The following is an 18,468-nucleotide window of genomic DNA, read 5'->3' as shown; positions in this document are numbered from 1 at the left end:
CTCCAGAATAAGAAAAATGTCAGAAATGCTTCAATCCAGGGCACTGCTGGATCCTGAAAATCAGTAAGGGAAATGCTGTCTAGATGATCCAGCTGGGTGCCAGGTGTCAAGAAAGCAATACTGCTACAAGGTACTGTAGACTTACCCTAGAACTAGTATGACTAACAAGACAGGAGGCAGCTGTCAAAAGCTGGCAAAATCTGAGTTTCAGTGTACAGCAAATACTTGATTTTAACTCTTCTGTCAGCTTTACTAGTACAGATTAAGAAGTTGCATACAACATTTTCTTCATTTACTTTTGTCTAGGAAAAATATTACAAGAAATCCTAAGTCAGTTTTATTATTTTGTGGTTTGGGTTTGGTTTGGTTTTTTTTAATTTAACAGGATTTAAAAAAAAAAGAAAAAAAAAAAAGTAAAGTTTAACCTTTCTTTTCCTGAGAGAATGACTCCCATGGTAGCACACAAATTAAAAACCATGAGGAAAAGGAGGCTTGTATACAAGCAGGACCCTGGAGAGGTAATATGATGAGATCTTAATAACCAAAATAGTCTAAGTCACGTAAAAGCCCTGGAGCTAACCCAAATTCCCAATTACTCAGAGAACAAAATATTTAAGCCATCCATCATTTAGCATTATAAGGCAAACATCCTGGTCTACCCACCTTTTTGCAGCTTTCTCTGTAATGTATCGAACTTTGGTCAGAAGGAGTTCCAACAGATATCCTCGATGAGAGTCTCCAAGCATATGCAACTCATCTACAACCACCACTCCTAATAGTGAGAAGCACTCAGGTTATAACTAACAAACATCCAAACTATCGTCAGCTTCAATCCTTTCATATTTCACACAATTAACCAAAATTCCGTAACACTTGAAAGGTGGGTAAAAATACTGGAAAAAAAATATTGTCTGAGAAGCTTTCTGAGTATCAGCATCCAGAGATAACAGGGCAGATTAGGGTCTCCCCAGGGGAAAAAACACAGGGCCACTCATTGTACCTTCTGCATATATCCCATCTTGCCAAAGCTCTCTCCCTTTCTGAGCAGACAACAGACAGTGCCACAGAAACATGGGAGAGGCTGAAGAAAGGCTATTCAGCTTTTTTGTTGTTGCTCTTTGTTTTTAAAAAGGGACAGGTCATAGAAGACCTCTGGCTTCATTAGTTCCACTGCTGTGGAGCTTTTCTTTCTTCTGTGGCAAAGCTATGTAATATCTTCCTGGTACAACTATAATAGCAGGAGCTCAAGGGCAAATGTGACCTTATATTATCTACTTCAATGCTATTTTCTTCCTCATTTTTTTTTCTCCTTCCTGCATATGTTCCCTCTCTCTGTTTTCTCCTCCCTTTCCTTTCAAGCTACTTAAGTTAGAAGAGCACTGCTGTGCTTCAGTGGCCTCTTTTACAAAGTCCCACCAAGCCAGCCCCTCTGTCTTCCTCTACTTCCTCTATTTGGTGCTTCCTTGTAAAATTCCTCATTCATTGGTCAACAACTGGACAATTATTCAGGTACCAGACAAAGCTGTCCTTGCTTTCCCATGCAGCAGTCCAACTAAATTCTTCCAGCAATTGAGGCAGAACAGCATAAATAAGTTATCTATAAGTTATCTACCAAAACAAAATTCATGCCAGTTACCCTTCCAAGTTTTGTGTCAAGAAGCAGCATTTTTTGCTTCCTAAAACAAATATAAGACAATAGAGGACAAAATCTATAGGTCAAAACACAGGTCACGTAGCTATTTTTCTACACTTTCTGTACCTTCTATTGCTACTTAGCTATTAAAAAAATTATCCAAACCCGCTCTAAAGCTGTGTTGAATGCTTCCCTAGCAGTGTCTAAGCTGGTGAGACCTGACTGCCACATACACAGCTCCTCTCTTTGAGCAGTACTCAGAATGCACTCACTGGGATGACACAGCAGGAGCTACCACATAAATTACATTTTTCACAAGGCTGTTCTCAGCTTAAAATGGAACTGCAGTCAAGGAAAACTACAGCTCCCAGCATTCTATGGCATTTTCTACTCACCAATAAGCTCAAGAGTGCAGAAAGGGCCATAATTTCATCATTCTGCATTGCTACTGGAATAAGACTGCCCACAGTTTCTGCTTTCTGCCTGCAAATTAGGTGTCCTTAGAAGACTGCTGACCACAAAGAACGCTAGAAGTACTTGAGAAATCTCACACAGCATTCTTCTACAATAACTAGACTACTTCTGGCCCAAAATCAGTTCAAAATTCTTAATGACAGGCAGGATTTGATTCTCTTTTTCCTTTTAAATACAAAGAAGGTAGAGATTTTTTAATCTCGTATTTAAATTCAGAAACAACTTTGCTAACACAACTGCACAGTACAGATCTATTCCCAGGTTCTTCTCTATTCTGCTCTCCTAAAAATGTCTTTAGCACCAGGATCAAGAGTCTGAACAACAACAAGAACAGCATTTCTTGTGTACCTGCATTTCCAAAACTGTCATACGTTGTATAATAACTATCAACATGAAAATGCTTTTAACTGCTTCATACAGCAAAGAGAGCTCTGCCAGGCAGGGGATTTGAATTTCTCTCAACAGCTTCCAAAGGCAACGTGAGCTATCAGCAGGGGGCTGACATCAACAAAAGGAACAATTTGAGCTGAAGATGGAATCTGGCCAGAACTGCAGTCATCTCTCAATAACTCATCTCAGAGATAAAACACCCTTGTTACGAAGCAGTCTAATTTTAGAATTAATTAGGAGGCATCATGCAACCTTGCAGTATTAGACAAGCTTACTTTAGGTGATAGTTAAAAAGGCATTTTCAGCTCATGCCTGTATTTTGCAATGTTTATGAAGATGTATCTCCAAATAGAAAAAGATCTTGATTTGTTAAAGATTATTTTTTAAATTCAATTTTAATTCAAAAAAATGCTTTCAAGTAAATACATAAGGAAAAAAACATTCTTATTTCAGGTGTATAGTGATGCTGGGACACAAGGGAAACAGAGGGTTGCAGCAGAGGTATTTCCAAATGGTGAAAGAAAAACATCACACTTTATCAGTGCTATCAGTATATCACACTTTAGCAGTGCTATCAGTGCTGGGGACACAGTATTGAAACTCAGATTTTGCATTCACTTCTCTGGTTATACTGCTTTGTGAGAAGAATGTGCCTGAAAAGAGTCATATAACTCCTGATACTTGTAAGTATATGACTCTTCTCAGGCACATTCTTCTTACAGAGTACCAAAAATTGTGGTGATGGAATGGAGGTGCCAACAAAAGGAATTTGGCACGTCTTCAGCTTCTGAAAGATGCTAACATTAAACAATACATTGTAGTACCCTACGTTATGTTTACAAAGTATACAAGCCAACATTAATAAAGATGTTAGAACCATGCTCTTTGCATTGTGCTGGTAGTGCAGCTTAGACAGCATGGCAACCTATCACCAAATTAACCCTATTTAAAACAAACAAGAAGAAAAAAAAATCCTTACCTAAGTAGCACACTTTGAGCCATATATTAAAATCAATAACTGCATGATTGTCAGTTCTCTTGCATTTGAGAACTGGGTCAGACTGCAGCAGCTTCAATTCAAATGGTTTAAAAATACAGTACAGCCATGGACGTCTACTGTGAACTCTGCATGAGTTCACTCTACATGAACTCACAGCAATCCAGCCCCTGTAGTCCTGTTATGGATGTGCTATCTCAAGATCTCATACTTCTACAAAATCTGCAAGGCTTTCTCTTATTGTCTGTTGTGTCTGAAAAACTTTTCTCAAGAGTATTAGGATGCCAGATGAACATGGAACAGTAATTTTTTAAGTGGAAGGTCTTATACCAGTTTGGTAGGAATCTATTTTTCCAGTTTTTGTATATAGCAGCCAACTATAGAATCGTAGAATCACCAAGGTTGGAAAAGACCTAAAAGATCATCCAGTCCAACCGTTCACCTATTACCAATAGCTCCCACTAAACCATGTCCCTCTACACAACATCCAATCGCTCCTTGAACACCCCCAGGGTCGGTGACTCCACCACCTCCCTGGGAAGTCCATTCCAGTGCCTGACCACCCATTCTGAGAAGTAATATTTCCTAACGTCCAGCCTGAATTTCCCCTGCTGTAGCTTGAAACCATTCTCTCTGGTCCTGTGTCACAGGCCAGAGCAAAGATGGGAAGGAGTACTGTATAAAATAAAAACTAGATATAGTTTTACTGAGCAGACAAGCAAATAGAAGAACAAATTTCTAATTGGTCTAGGAAAACACATCTCTCTCCAAGTGTGGGTCTCCTTGGTTTTATATCTCTTCCCAAGCACTATATGAGTACCAACATTACTTAATGGCTGTCAGGGCCACGGTGACCAAGAAGTCTACACTACAAAGACAGAGATTTTGAGTATCCTACAAGAGAGAAATGAGTGTGTCACAGCCCTTTTAGTCACCATGTCTACCCAGAGGATCTCCACGTATTCAATATTTAGATGCCAATGAGCAATTAACTTAATTCCTCCTCTTCCTCAAACTAACTGAAGACATCCCATTGATGGCATATACACAGTCTTCATCCCAAACAAACAGAAAGCTCTTGGACATAAATATATTTCAGAATTTTATCTCAGTTTGACAAATTAGAAGATACTTTCTAGCTATGAGAATCACTGGTTATTATTGCAAATGATCCCTATCCACAGACTGTTTTCCATACCAGACAAAATGAAGCTGCAATTTTACCAATACACTCTACTGCTACTGGACTAACAGAATAGCCCAGACTGGATTCCTAAATCCAAGTCAGAAATGCTCTAAAGGAATAAAAAATGCTCCAATTTCCTGTACATCATGCATGTCACACAGGGAACTGAGAAAACACAAACTATCTCATGAATTCACACGTACTCAGATTATGTAAAAAACCTCATCCCTTAGGATAAGCAGGTCTTTGCATTTTACCCAGTGAGTCCATTTGGTTTTCTTCTATTAGCCTATTGATCAGACCATTGGCTTTCTCAATGGTGCAGACAGCAACATCCAGCGAAGAGAAACGTCCAGCAGGAGAGATGCTTCCCATGTAGCCTTCAACTCTCACATCCACCTCCTGAAACAGGGCCTGTTTTCCAAAAGATACAGCATGTTGTACCCAAGGTTATAAATGTGAATTCTGACCGACACTTGCTGGAATTACTTAAAGTCTATGCATGCTACAACCACGATCCCTAACACTTTTAATGCCAACAAATCAAATTAAAACCATAGCTCAGACAGTTACTGCTCCTTATCCCACACTCCACTGTCATTTGTATTTATTCCCAAAGCAGAAGCCAAACAATACATATTACAGGATAATGTAAACATAACTGAGATGGAGAACACTTCATATATAAAAGCATAATTTACTATTAAGGAAGTTAGAGAGCACACAGTACAACAGTTCATAATAGCAGACAGCCACACTCCTGAAAAAATATGCAGCAAAAGCCAAATGTTGGGCCCCAAATACAGAAGCATCACATCTCCCAGCTGAAAGTCAAGGAACAGTGACTTATTTTATTCCAAGGCACATCCCTGTAATGCCAAATCTTTGGCATGCTACACACAGTATTAATAAAAGATCCAAATATTTTGAAGCAGATGGGTAGGATACCATACAATTTCAAGTGTGCAGTTAAAACCAAACCACTGGCCAGATGAAGCAGAATATAGTATTGATAATTTTCCAGCTTTACAAGATTAAGGAAACAGCATTTTCCACTAACAGTCTCTACAAAGTAGCTTTTGCAATCAGTTGGTATCTTTACCCAGGAAATGTTACTGTCTAAGGTTAATAAAATCCAAAGTATCAAACTATTACAAAAAAAGAAAGGCCTGTTGATTTTACTGTAGCCTTTAGTAATTTTTATTATTCTGACACATTAGCCAATGGAAACAATATTTTGTGTGAAATTCTTTCCCCAAAAAAAGTATGTTATAAAAAGACCGTTTCCATTGTAATGTTGTTTCTAAAACAGCTGATGTGAGGAAGCTGAAACATAACTACATCCTGTCCCAACATATTTTTAACCAAAGTGAAATCAAAAGCATGAAATTCTGATGTAACACCTCAAAGAAAGCTAAAAAGAAAGCTAAAAAGAAAGCTAAAAAGAAAGCTAAAAAGCCAAAATTGGCCATTTTGAATAAAAATGTTGAATTCTGAGGTTGTTTTTTTCCAACTTAAACTAAAATTTGTTCTCATTCTGTCTACAAATTCTTTCTGAAACAACTCTGGAGGTTTTTTTGGTTTTTTTGTAGGTCTTTTTTGCTCAAATCCATGAAAATAATTTATTTAAAAACACAATTCAACAGCTATAAGCCATACAATCACCTTCCTCACATGCTACTCACCTGCAGATAACACTTCTTCTCTTTGGCCACAGAGACAAAAGGAAGGATGAAAAGAGCTTTCTTACGAGTCTCTAAGACTCGCTTCAAAATGAGCAATTCTGCAACAAGAGTCTTTCCAGCACTGGTAGGAGCTGAAAAAAAAAATGTATTTTTGTATCAAATTTTAAAGTAATAGGAAAAAAAAAAAATCAAAGAAATGAGCATCTTAAAACTAGCACAGAAAACAAGAGGAAGCTTGGGGCACGACTCTTCAGTTTTCTTCCTTACAAATGCTTTTGCACTTATCCCCAATAATAGGTCAAGATGTCTGCAGAGAATTTCTCTTCTAGTGTCTTCTACTATGCTTTTTACCAAGGCTTGTGCTCTCATTTCTGCTCTGGAATCAGTAGCATCTCAGTTAAGCTGGGGAGGAGAAATGAGAAAAGCACTACAGTCTCTTGGTTGGAAAGGAGAGCTTAGCTACCACCTCACTGACCTAATCCCTTAATATTCTAACCCAACATCTTCTGGAGCCAAGTAATAAAACTCAAATACAAGCCTCAAAAAAAAATCATTCTGCCTCTCCTCTAAGCTGACCACGATCCTAGTGCTGATCTGGGACCAATTTGGGGTAGACATCCCAAATTGTAATTTCCTAATTGATTTCTAGCCCACCCATCCTATCTCCCCTTCTATTCCATGCACCCCAACTACACTAAGAAAAAATGATGGAGGGATTGAAAGAATTAGATAATAAATAAAAAATTTCAGGAGTACTTAAATCTGATATGGCTGGTATCATTCAGTTCCTGGTTGCCTAGTCTGTAAAAAAGAGCACTGACTTAAATTATCAGTTTCTAAAGGAATAATAACAGAGAAAAGGGAAAATAAGTCTCTCTCCACATCTGGAAAGGGGACCATCCAGCCATGTACCTCTTACAGAAATGGGGCAGAAAAGTAAATTTTCTCTTAAGTGGGTGTCTCCGGAATAAAGAGGACATTGACCTTTTAATCTGCCAGTTCAGCAACATTCTGCAGCAGTACGTTCTTGTGAATGGCACTGGGAAATGTAGGGGGTTTGTTCTGTTATGTTTGCATACCTGAGTAAACCAGGTTCTTCCCTTCCAGAACTTGTCCAAGCATTAGGCACTCCGCTTGCCATTCAAACATCTGTACTACTCCCAGACTGTGATATTTCTCCAAGACTGCTTTAGGAAGACCCCAGCTTGCAAGGAGCAACTTGTCTGCTTGATCTTCAGGAATATTTACCTGCTGATATTGCCCTTTGGGAGGAAAACAAAAACAGAAACAGTACAAGCCTTGAACATAAGGTCACTTAGGTAACATACCTAAAGGTCAAACTTCTTTACATCCTTCTTATTATGGGGAAAAAGTAACAAAGCATTAACTTTCCTGTATTTTCAATATTTCCCACATATATTTTATCATTCTTCTCATCACCCTCCTGACATCACCCTCTCAATTTCTCCTCCAATTAGGTTTTCTACATACAAATAATATCTTCGCCAAACTCTCAGTCTGGCATTTGTTTTTGAGACAGAGTAACCACAAGGAAATACAACCAAATACAGACTGGAGCAAAATTTCAATGCTGATTAGCTTAGCAGCATTACAATGTATTTGCCATCTTACCATTCCTCAGACCATTTCCTTTTTACATTACCACTACAGAGCCCTCAGTAGTCCCCACAGGCTACAGAACTGCCCAGGCTCTTTCTCACTTCACAGAAAAATCTGAATAACTAATGTAAAATAAACAGGCAGCTCAAGCCACTCTGCACAGCTACGTCTGTTTTTCAGTGCTGATTAGTATCTTCACCACACTGCCAGTTCCTTTAGTTTAATTAAGTTCTTTGCTTCTCATTTCTTGTCTAGATAATTTTGTGCTGGCTACAGATACTGCCTCCTCTGTGGTTCTCTCTTTTTCCTAATCATTAAGGAAACTCAAACCTTTTGTCCCTTTCCTCATCTGAGACAGAAAACAGTTTTCTGATCCACAGTAATGCCCTCCATGACTACTTAGTTCCCATAGCAGCACTTTGTGAAAGATGTATCATTGGATCTCAAGCTTCACTCCTAACACTAAAACCAACGAGCTGCCTATGAAAGACTGCACAGGTAAGAGATGACATGGGAGGTGTAAAGAGTTTTAGAAAGAGATGAAGTTCAATTAGGAGATGTTGTGTAAAGGCCTTCTGCGTAGATATGAGGTACAAAAAGGCACCGCACATCTCTGCATTCACAGGAATCCATCCTCTAACCGGGACCATGAAACATGGTGCTTTCAGATAAAACCATTCACAGAATCACAGAATTGCAGGGGTTGGAAGGGACCTCTAGAGATCATCCAGTCCAACCCCCCTGCCAAAGCAGGCTCCCTACACCATGTCACACATGTAGGCGTCCAGGCGGGTCTTGAATATCTCCAGAGAAGGAGATTCTAGAGGCTGGAATCGTTAGTACAGCTGGACAGACCGCTCCGATTTGCTGTACTAGGGCAGCACCTAGAGGCCGAGGCTCGCTGTTACATGGCGTTAACCAGAAACGAGCCCCGCTCCAGCACCGTGCTCGTGCCCTCCTCAGCTGAAGGCCCAATTGTACAGAAAGACCCTTGGATTCACCTTTGTGCACCGCCAGCCTTTTGGCTGCGGCCGCTTCCCGCAGGGAGAACCCAGCCCGTGCTTCACACCGCCGGCGCAGGCCCTGCCGGGGCCCACCAGTATCCCCCCGTCCCCTCACCCAGCGCACCCCGCCTGCACTCCCGTTACCTGCCGAGCCGCCGCCGGGGCTCCCGCTGTAGCGTAGGGAGACCTCGAGGCCGGGCGGGGGGCTGAGCACGACGCGGCAAGGAGTGGGGCCGAGCGGGGCAGCCCGTGCCGCCCTGCCGCCAGCCGAGCTGCGGAGCCCCGCCACTGAGGCCGCGGCAACGCCGTTAGCAGTGGCGCCGCCATCTTCCCGCCGCGCCATTCAAACGGCAGCCCCGCCCCTGGAGCCCCCAGCGGCCGGGTGTGTTTCAACGAGGTTATAAAACAGCAGAAAAGTACAGAAATGAATGTTTCCTTCTTTAATAAGTCAGCACTTAAAGGATTGTATCCATCTTGTTACCCTGTAGGTCAAAGGCTAATCACACCCCGGCTGAGGACTCAATAGTTGCACAGAAGGCAACTCCCAAGGCAGACCATTTTCCTGTGTTTGTATGAAAAATACTGGAGAAAATATTTCATTCAAGTACTCGTCTACATAGTAACAATATATAAATCCATTACAATAGAGAAGAGGGAAAAAAAAGAGCGCTGTTGTTACTTGAAATGGTCACAGCATTGATGTGTCTCACTGCGATGTGTAGTTTTATATCTACAAAACAAGATATATTACTTCCCTGTCCTTCACTGAATGAGAAGTCATACTTCATGTATTCCCTGCAGCCTTAAGAAATGCTATTTAACATTAAAAAGAGCTTTAATTTTCATTTTACTAATGAAATCTTATTTTGCTAACCATTCAAGCCATCAAAAAATAGCTTATAAAACTTGAAGACTTGTTTTTACCAAAGTGAGATAAAGGGCTAACTAGCAACCAACCGAAGAACTTGATTCCGCAGGTATGTGCACAGCTGGTTCATTAAGTCTCTGTTCTGTCCTTCAACCCAGTGCATTTCTACTAAAACATCACTTCCTTCTTTCTTCACATTCATTAAACACTTGAAGAGGAAACATCTACCGGTTTCTTTGGGACTTTGTCCTTTTTCAGCTGTTAGATTGCTGGCTTCCTCTGAAGGCAGAGGTCCCAGCTTTGCACTACTGGAACCTTCGTTAAATGATGCTTCTGCCTGCTGTGCTTCTGTCTCCTCCTCTTCCATATGCTCACTAAATTCTTTGGTAGCTGATTCTTCCCTTAGCTCATCATCTGCAGTCAAGTGGACATCCTCATCGGGTGCCACAAGCTCAGTTTCAGAGTCTTCAGTCTTGGATTTTTCACAGTCCAAACTCTTGCTGACGCTGTTCTGGCTGTTTTTTTCCTCTTCCATTGCTTGCGGCACATCATCAGAAGCTCGAGGAAGTTCTCGTAGTTGCCTTACCCTCTCTCGTTTCTTTCTCCTCAGATGCACCCAGGAGTTCTCAATGGCAGTCACAAACAAGCTCAATTCATCTTTCCCACATGGAACACGCTTATGCTGAACCTATTGAAGAAGACAATAGAACTTGCAAATTATTCATTCACACACTTTTAAGTAGGATACTGTAACACCTACACTTAATATTTTACCTTCAAATCAGCGAGAATCTTCTCTATCCAGGCTCTAACAACAGCAATGCCTTCTACAGCATCCCAGCCCATCGCTGCAGCTTTGATGGATAATTCCTTGACTGTAGAAGCCAAGACTGTAAATGTAATTGGCTTTCGAGGTTTTTCTAGTTTTCTTCTCTTAGAGGGAGGTGACTAAAAGAAGAAACAAAAGCAGTGTAACACCAAAAAAAACACAATGCTATGCAGTATTAGTGGGATGACTTCTGTACACACAATACCTACGGATTAACAGTGTATCTAAACCATTAAATAGTTGCTGACATAACCTATGCTTCGCTTTACTCCAAAGAGTTATCAGATAAGGTTGAGTACATGATCTCAAGGAACACAGGCCTGGCAAAGAATGGAGTCAGGACCCTGAACTTCAGGAGAGCAAACTTCAGCCTGTTTAAGGAATTGTTGGATGAGGTCTCCTGAGAAGATAGAGACAAAGGAGTGGAACAAAGCTGGCTACTCTTTAAAGATGCCTTTCTGAGAGTGCAAGAGCTCTCCATCCCTCAGAATAAGCAGGCAGAGAACACAGGAAACCAGCATGGCTTGGTAAAGACCTACTGGTCAAACTGAAGGAAAAGGACAAGCATGGTACTGGAAGCAACATTGTATCACCTGGGAGGAATACAGGGCTGCTGTCTGGATTTGCAGAGAGGGGATTAGGAAGGTCAAGGCACAGCTGGAACTGAACCAGCAGTGGTAGGGCTGTTAGAACCAGTGGCAGGGGTGTTAGAACTTGATGATCCTTGGGGTCCTTTCCAACCCAAGCCATTCTATTATATACTTGGGTCTAAAGCAGCAAAAACATATTCATATTTATTTGGTAACAAGAATCTACATGAAAACTAAAATCAAATTATCAGGGGAAAATTTTAAATCTAACCCAAATTTCTAATATCCTACATACACTTTCTGAACTAACAAGTGATCCATACTTTCACTAAAACCCACAGGAAATACATTCAGGCTTCTTTTTCCCTCCCAGTACAAGGACAACAGGTAACAATTCCAAAAGACTGGGAGCCAATTAACAAAACCCACTGTCCACACAGCCCACTCCATCAACATCCCTTTCCGATAGAGATCAGCTCCTTTCTCAGCTGTTGTACTTACAGCTCATTAGGCTCTTCCTCAAATAAGAGGAACAGACATACAAAAGCTAAGGTACTTACAGGTACTTGTACATCATCATAGAAACTCCACGCCAGTGCCCATCTCATAGTACGTCCTTGACAGAATTCCGTGTGCGTAACTTTAGGAACCTATGTGAAGTAGCAATATGAAATTTTGTTTAGCATTAATAAATAACACAGCTTTACTACAGACATTTTTAAACAACAAGAGCTAGGATAGTTATTTCTTCAAATCAGGAATGGAAATTCCTTCTGACGTAGCTCATAGTTGTTAGTGACACATTAAGCTGTTCAGTGCCAAGGCTGGTAACAGTGGCTGAAATTTCCTATCTCTATCTACCATGTTATCTACCACTTTGAGGACTCCAGGTTCAGAAACACTACCCTTTACATGCACTGATCCAGGACATATCTGCATTCTGCCACTGCAAAAAGCACATTCTTTTTCCCTGTTCGGAACCTGCTCCTGTTCCACACTTGAATGCTAAATCAAAGGAACACAGAACCAAGGCAATGGATCACTGGGAAAATAAGCAGGGTCATTTTTCCGAGCACATTTGTATCTCTGATAAATAAATAAATAACACTTAAACATAAAACTCAGACCCAATGTTAGCATTATATAGTCATTCCATACATGCATGTTGTGAATGTTGTACAGTATTTACGTATGGTATTAAGGATGTGCTATATACAGTCCAGGATAACCACCAACCATCCCAGTTCACTCTGAACTACCATCAGCTCCACAGCATAAGCCCCAGGCCTACACAGCAAAAATCAAACAAACAGAGAAGTGTAACTTTTGAGTACTGCCTAAAACAGAGCACACACGCAAGAGAGAAAGAGAGAGAGAAGGGCATGGAAAGAGACAGAGATGAGACAAAGAGATAGACAGAGGAAAATCTCTATTCTAAATTTTTTTTCCTACCTTTAAGTTCCTATATCTATCAAAATTCCAATAATCAATTGAATTTTTAGAACATGAATGCCATATTCTAATCTGAAGCACCACATAATACGTGCTGGGTTAAAACAAACATAACCCCAGATCTACTGCAATTGTGATTACCAAACTAATCCAAACGGAATTGGTAGTCCCAAGAATACAAAAGGAAACCTCAGCTCTTCCATACGAGGTTTACAAGGATTTCTCTTATTTTAATGAGGTGCAAACAACACAGCACAGGGAAGAAAGTGTGTAAAAGTTTATACCGAATTCAACATACACAGAACATGTAAGGACTGTATATAAAACTTACCCCCTGGATTTTAAGTTCCTCTTTCAAAGGTGCTAAACTGCATTTCTTCCCCAGCATACAACTGTACCACCTGCAGGCAATACACAACAAAGAGTTTTTACAAATACGGATCAAGGGAAAAGGAAAACTAACACAAAGAACAACCTGAATCAGAGATCTGCATGAACATTAGCAAATTCAAAAACAAAACAAAAAGAACAAAATTTGTCTTAAACAGGGGACTATAACACAGTACAACATGAAACAGGAAAGCAGCAAGGACAGACGAGAGGAGAATGTGTTCTCAGAAAATATGATGATACTAATACTGAAAGAGCATCTGAATGAGCAGGAATCACGTCTCATGAAGTGACCTTAATAACATGTCAGGTATCACTCCTTACAATAATCTGTGACTTTCCCTGGAGCAAAATCAGCATAAGAAGAAATATTCAGTTACTGACAAGCATACGTGCTTTACAGGCTGCCCTACTGATCGCCACTTCTGCTCATTCATCACCCATTATCCAGGTTCCCATTATCATATGAGAAATAAAACAGGAGCACTCTTCCACCTCCAAAGAAAAGAAATTCATTTAGCTGGAGCTAATCTTTCACTTAGCTTCTCATCTTTAGTATCTCCAAGGAATACACTTCCATTCTTCATTTAACTTACTTCTCAACTTCTGTTACCCTCTGTTAAATAACCATTCCTTAAAACTGCAGTTAAGTTGATTTTCCGCATAGTACAATATAAAGAATTTCACAGAGCAATGCTTACGTGAAATCACAACATTCCTGGCAAAACTAAAACACACTTCCACAAACCTACTAAATACCAAACCTTCAACTCCTAGTTGAAGAAGAAGGGAAGAGGAGGTAGAATAAGCCATGAAAGCCTGCTGGCCAAAGGGAGTCTCAGTCCTCTCTATTAACAGTTTACTACTCATGCCCTTTGGTACTGTTGCCAAACCTTGTTTCTAAAATTCAACCAGGAAAAGAGAAAAGCTTCCAGATAACAAACAGATTACTAGGAGATGACATACATCCTCCTATTCCAGAAGAACCTAACAATAAATGATGTCCACCTTTAGCAGGTACAAGTGCTAATTCAGCTGCAAGCTACAAGTGCCACTGGTAGGGGCTTTTTTACTTTCTGCCTTTAAATATAGGCAGAAAGTACAGGGGAGAAAATATAGGGGAGCCTAATGACTTGTAATCGTTAGATGCTCAGGAGCAATTGATTTTATATAAATTGAGATTAAGCAACTGAACTAAACACTGGACCACAGCTACATTCTTTACTAAAATATCACTTCCACATTATTTCAGACAGAGAATCAGGTCAACATTAAACCCAAAGAAAGCACTTACCGTAACCTCTTTTTCAGTTGTAAGCTATCGTGAATAATTCTCTTGACAAACTCTAGCTCTCCCCCCTCAGCCATGATTTCAGTGATCCCTCCTGTATTTACAGAACTCGGAGGAGGGCGCCGTGGGTTTCGAGAATTTACTCCCTGGATAAGAAAGATTATTTGAGATTAATTAATATTTTTAATTGTTTTTTAAAATGGATTACTTTTAAACTATACCTAAATTCAATTTTCAGTCGATAGCAAAAGACACAGCCTCTGTCCTTCTCCACACTGCCACCATGGATAGAATCATAGAATGACCTGGGTTGGAAGGGACCTCAAAAATCATGAAGTTCAACCCCCCTGCCTGGCAGGGCAATAATGGATAATAAGGTAAAAATACATTCAAATAAGCCTATATAAAGAGCACTGAATTTCTGATTTAGTAGCAATCTACTTTCTAAAGCAATTCTCAAAGACAACAAAATCTTGTGATAGGATAAAATCTTCAGACAGGATAGCGGTTTCAAGCTTTTCAATATTTGTTTTGGAGCAGAGGGGTGCAGAAAAAGAAAACTTCAATGCTATTTTGTAATCATTGGGGGATTTTCCACTGAATTTTCCCAAAGTGAAGATATTTAATTGTTGATACCCTCCCACTCAGTGAATACTGGAATAAGTACATGCAACTTTTAGTTTGCTAGCTTACCTTTGCTTCCAATTGGTTGGCAAAAAAAGGAGGGTTGCACATGCAGAAGTCATAAACTATCTCAGATTCTTCTTTCAGTGCATCCATAAGAAGAGTCTTCTGTGGTACCTTAACCACTAACAGAAAAGACAGATTCAGTCAGTAAGGAGTGTCATATTTTATCAAACATGTGATTTTCACTTCTGCATTTCTTGAAACAATATAAAACTTCCTTGGCAACATATTCAACAACAAAAAGCATAACACAGCATGCAAATAAAAGTTAAGGAGTAGCATACAAACAGCTTATAAGTATATCCACAGTAGTAGTGGAAGACACGTGTCTTTAAATCTACAATTAACTGCACTAAGTTCTCTGCTGCAACTATGAATGTAAAAGCTTTCATAGTTCAAATTTACAAAAGGAAAGTGGCTTATCCTACTGTTACATATGGGGTATTGATTAAAAAAAAAATGCAAGGAAGAACAAATTTTGGCAATCATCCTATTCCAATAAAATATACGCGCCAACTCAGAACATCAGGTAATTTTTTGCTACTACTTACAATCAAACTCCAAAATGGGTGTTGCTAAAATAGTAACTGGTTACAGCAGCATAATCAGCTCCAGATAAACGCTTCAGACCCGGGAATTAAGAAGTCACAGGGTGGATCAATTCCAGGAAGCTGCCGGCTACAAGTACCCATAGTGGCACTCCCTGACCTGCTGCTCTGCCCAACAGCAGTCAGTCATTTACTTATCATTTAGCTTATCACTGTAGGCACTACAGCTACACCTGAGACATCTTCCTATGCTGGAGGTATTTCCTGTAAAGTGTAACAGCACCACAGCACTAAGAATCCTATGATGGCAGCAGTTAGAGAATAAAGACATTGTTCTCCACATCAAGATCTGGATCTTCAAGACTGAAAGGGACAGGGGAAAAAATGATACTCCAAAACTCTATAAAACCCTCACTGACATTTTTCCAAGCTCCTCCACAGATAAAGCCTCACACTCTGCTACTACCACAAGCACTGTTAAGACATCATTCAGAAATGAAGAGTAAGAATTGACTCTGTACAAAGTATACGTATTAGTGTCACACACATTATTTGAGGGGAATACTCCATGTCTCCCAGCAGCAGAAACAGCAGGACTATAAGAAATGCTTCGGTAACAGAATGAAACATGGAGAGAGAAAAGCTCCCTAGGATTCAGTTTAACTTTCAGATGAGTAGCTCTTTTTCCATAGTTGCCATTCTGTACAAGCTGTAACTTTTTGCTTTAAGGGCACATGGACCATAGCAAACACTCTGCCAGTAAAAACAACGGAGCACGTATTAGCAGGAGTACTGGTTCTGATATGCCACTTGAATATGGCAAAAAAAAAACAGGTCACAACATCTGTATGCTACTAAATTGCCTATTATATCATACCTTTTATAAGATCAGACAAGTTATTCTGTTCCACGTTCTTCTTGGCATAATTGAAGCACATATCATCCACTTCTGTTGCAAGAAAATACCAGCCATTCAACGTTGATCCAAGTAATGGGTATATACATGATGCCCCTGTCCCTGCAGTGTGAAAAGCATATGAAGAAAGCAAAATAAGTCTCTAGCGTTATACACAGCAGTCATGCACTTTAAACAAAAAGAATTAATCTCAAGAAATCACTGCCCAACAATCATCCATTATTCAGTTCTTTAGCAAATCATTTTAAGAAGTAATTTAAAATATGGTACTGTGAAAGATGCACTATGAATAGGGAGCACCACACTCCTTGCTAGCATACGTTTGCTACTGAATTATCAACTTCTTCAGCAATTTTCCCACATATGACAATGTTTTATACAGAGAAAGAACTCGGTCTTACTTGCTTTGCATGTGCGTGTATATGCACATTTAATTGTTACTGTAATTACTGTTCTATTTTCCTTTTCTGGCCTAGTGAACACTTTTTATCTCAGCCTGAGTTCTGCCTTTTATCCCCCAATTCTCCTCCCCATTCCACAACAAGGGGGAGTGAGCAAAGGGCTGCACGGTGTTCAGCTGCTTGCTGGGTTAAAACACAAGCCACAGAAGAAGTAATTTACCAAAGGATCCCAAGAAAGAGTTACTATGCAACTCACAAGCTCTCATGCATACATCTAAAACACTAACATAACTCAGAAGACAGTAACTTAGAAGACAGAGAAAAAAATACAACTAACTTCCCACACATTTTCTTTCCTCAAAACTACTGAGTTGAGTTCATTAGCTGTAAGTAACGGGCTAATTAAACACTTGGCCCTATAACCAGCCCGCGGTAAGTACCTATGTCAATGCCCCGCCTGAGCACTCCCTTGTCAGCACCCTGATGGCCAATGAGATCCTCCACCCAGTGGATGTAGTTCAGCCTCAAGGGGACGGTCGGGATGAGCCTTTCCAGGGGGATGTCAATGGTGAGCCCAAAATCCTCCTTCAGAAGGGTACACGTCAGGGCTCTCACCGCCTCGGGGTCCTTGAAGTTCAGGCTGAAACACAAACAGGCGTTACCTTGGGGCCCGGCTCGGAAACCCGCCCCCCCTCCGCCCCGGCCTCCTACCTCACCCTGCCGGCCAGTGTGGTGTGTACGTGCTGCCGGAACTCGGGGTACTTGCCGGCCAGGTAGGCGAAGTCGGGCGGCTTGTCCTTGTAGCGGTTGCGTGAGTGCATCGACTTGTTGAGCGCCATGGCGGGAGCAAAGAGCCGCCCGCACCTCAGCGGGGCCCCACCGCAACGCTTCCCGGCACGCACCGCGGGCAGCCGGGACCTACCAATGGCGGCGGGAAGGGGGAGCTGTGAGGGGACGGGGACCGGGAGGGGAAACACGGAGGAAAAATCCCACCTTCCTTAAGGTGGCTGTCGAAGATCAGAGCTGCTTCTGATTGGAAGTATTTACTGTAAGTTACTTCTAAACACGTCTAGAGGGCGAGCGAGGAAAAGCGCTGCATGAAGCAAAAGGCTGTGGGTTGGGTGTCGTGATGCTGAACGGTCACCAGGCGGGAGAAGAGACCGTGGGATAGAAGAGACCATGGAATAGAAGACTGGAAACCTCATAAATCACTACCTGAGATAGGCGTGTGTATGTGTTAATTGTCTCATGTGTAATTGATGAATATGTACTATCTGTGGAAATATAATGGACTCTGAATCATGTAATCTTTGAAGCACTTATGGTGGAAATATCCCCAGCGCCACTAATAAAGAATACCTGGCTTAATGGTAACAAAACTTTGCCGTTCAGTTTCTATGCACTGATTTTTTAAGCATTTCATTGGCCAGTGAAATGCAATGGTATTTCATTTCCATGTGACAGGAGGAACTTACTGAGTACGGTGTGTTGCTTCCTTGGATAACCC

The 18,468-nt window shown here is 40.7% G+C and overlaps 2 protein-coding genes across 5 annotated transcripts in view; both read right to left on the bottom strand.

Moving 5' to 3' along the window:
• Window positions 1-9,347, bottom strand: part of POLQ (DNA polymerase theta) — a 48,454-nt gene extending 39,107 nt beyond the window's left edge. For 3 of the 4 annotated variants that reach the window (XM_015874562.2, XM_032447287.1, XM_032447288.1), the window contains exons 1-5: window positions 9,134-9,347; window positions 7,445-7,627; window positions 6,366-6,496; window positions 4,938-5,094; window positions 664-772 (exon numbers count right to left, since the gene is read on the bottom strand). In XM_015874562.2, the coding sequence (XP_015730048.2) occupies window positions 664-772; window positions 4,938-5,094; window positions 6,366-6,496; window positions 7,445-7,627; window positions 9,134-9,332 (779 nt within the window). In that variant the 5' untranslated portion in view covers window positions 9,333-9,347. Of the gene's footprint in view, window positions 1-663; window positions 773-4,883; window positions 5,095-6,365; window positions 6,497-7,444; window positions 7,628-9,133 lie in introns of those variants that run through there. The other variant, XM_015874571.2, reaches the window with a different exon arrangement.
• A 67-nt stretch (window positions 9,348-9,414) lies between these two features.
• METTL16 (methyltransferase like 16) lies at window positions 9,415-17,897 on the bottom strand. The gene is made up of 9 exons (XM_015874632.2): window positions 17,673-17,897; window positions 17,402-17,601; window positions 16,522-16,662; window positions 15,103-15,218; window positions 14,413-14,555; window positions 13,060-13,129; window positions 11,837-11,926; window positions 10,632-10,805; window positions 9,415-10,545 (listed from the first exon to the last, which is right to left on the bottom strand). The coding sequence occupies exons 1-9, from the start codon at window positions 17,798-17,800 to the stop codon at window positions 9,931-9,933; spliced, it is 1,677 nt and encodes a 558-aa protein (XP_015730118.1). The 5' UTR covers window positions 17,801-17,897; the 3' UTR covers window positions 9,415-9,930.
• Window positions 17,898-18,468: the final 571 nt, after the last annotated feature.

The sequence above is a fragment of the Coturnix japonica genome, chromosome 1, assembly GCF_001577835.2.
Source record: "Coturnix japonica isolate 7356 chromosome 1, Coturnix japonica 2.1, whole genome shotgun sequence".
Taxonomy (NCBI): domain Eukaryota; kingdom Metazoa; phylum Chordata; class Aves; order Galliformes; family Phasianidae; genus Coturnix; species Coturnix japonica.
The sequence above is the reverse complement of the archived record's forward strand: the minus strand, read 5'-3'. Positions and strand labels throughout refer to the sequence as shown.

Excerpts from the sequence above, each read along its gene's own strand:
- METTL16 (XM_015874632.2), bottom strand. The coding sequence starts at position 17,800 with ATGGCGCTCAACAAGTCGATGCACTCACGCAACCGCTACAAGGACAAG. Across the intron at positions 16,663-17,401 it reads CAGGCGGGGCATTGACATAG|GGACAGGGGCATCATGTATA; the intron begins GTACTTACCGCG and ends TTCACACTGCAG. Across the intron at positions 13,130-14,412 it reads CAACTGAAAAAGAGGTTACG|GTGGTACAGTTGTATGCTGG; the intron begins GTAAGTGCTTTC and ends TATTGCCTGCAG.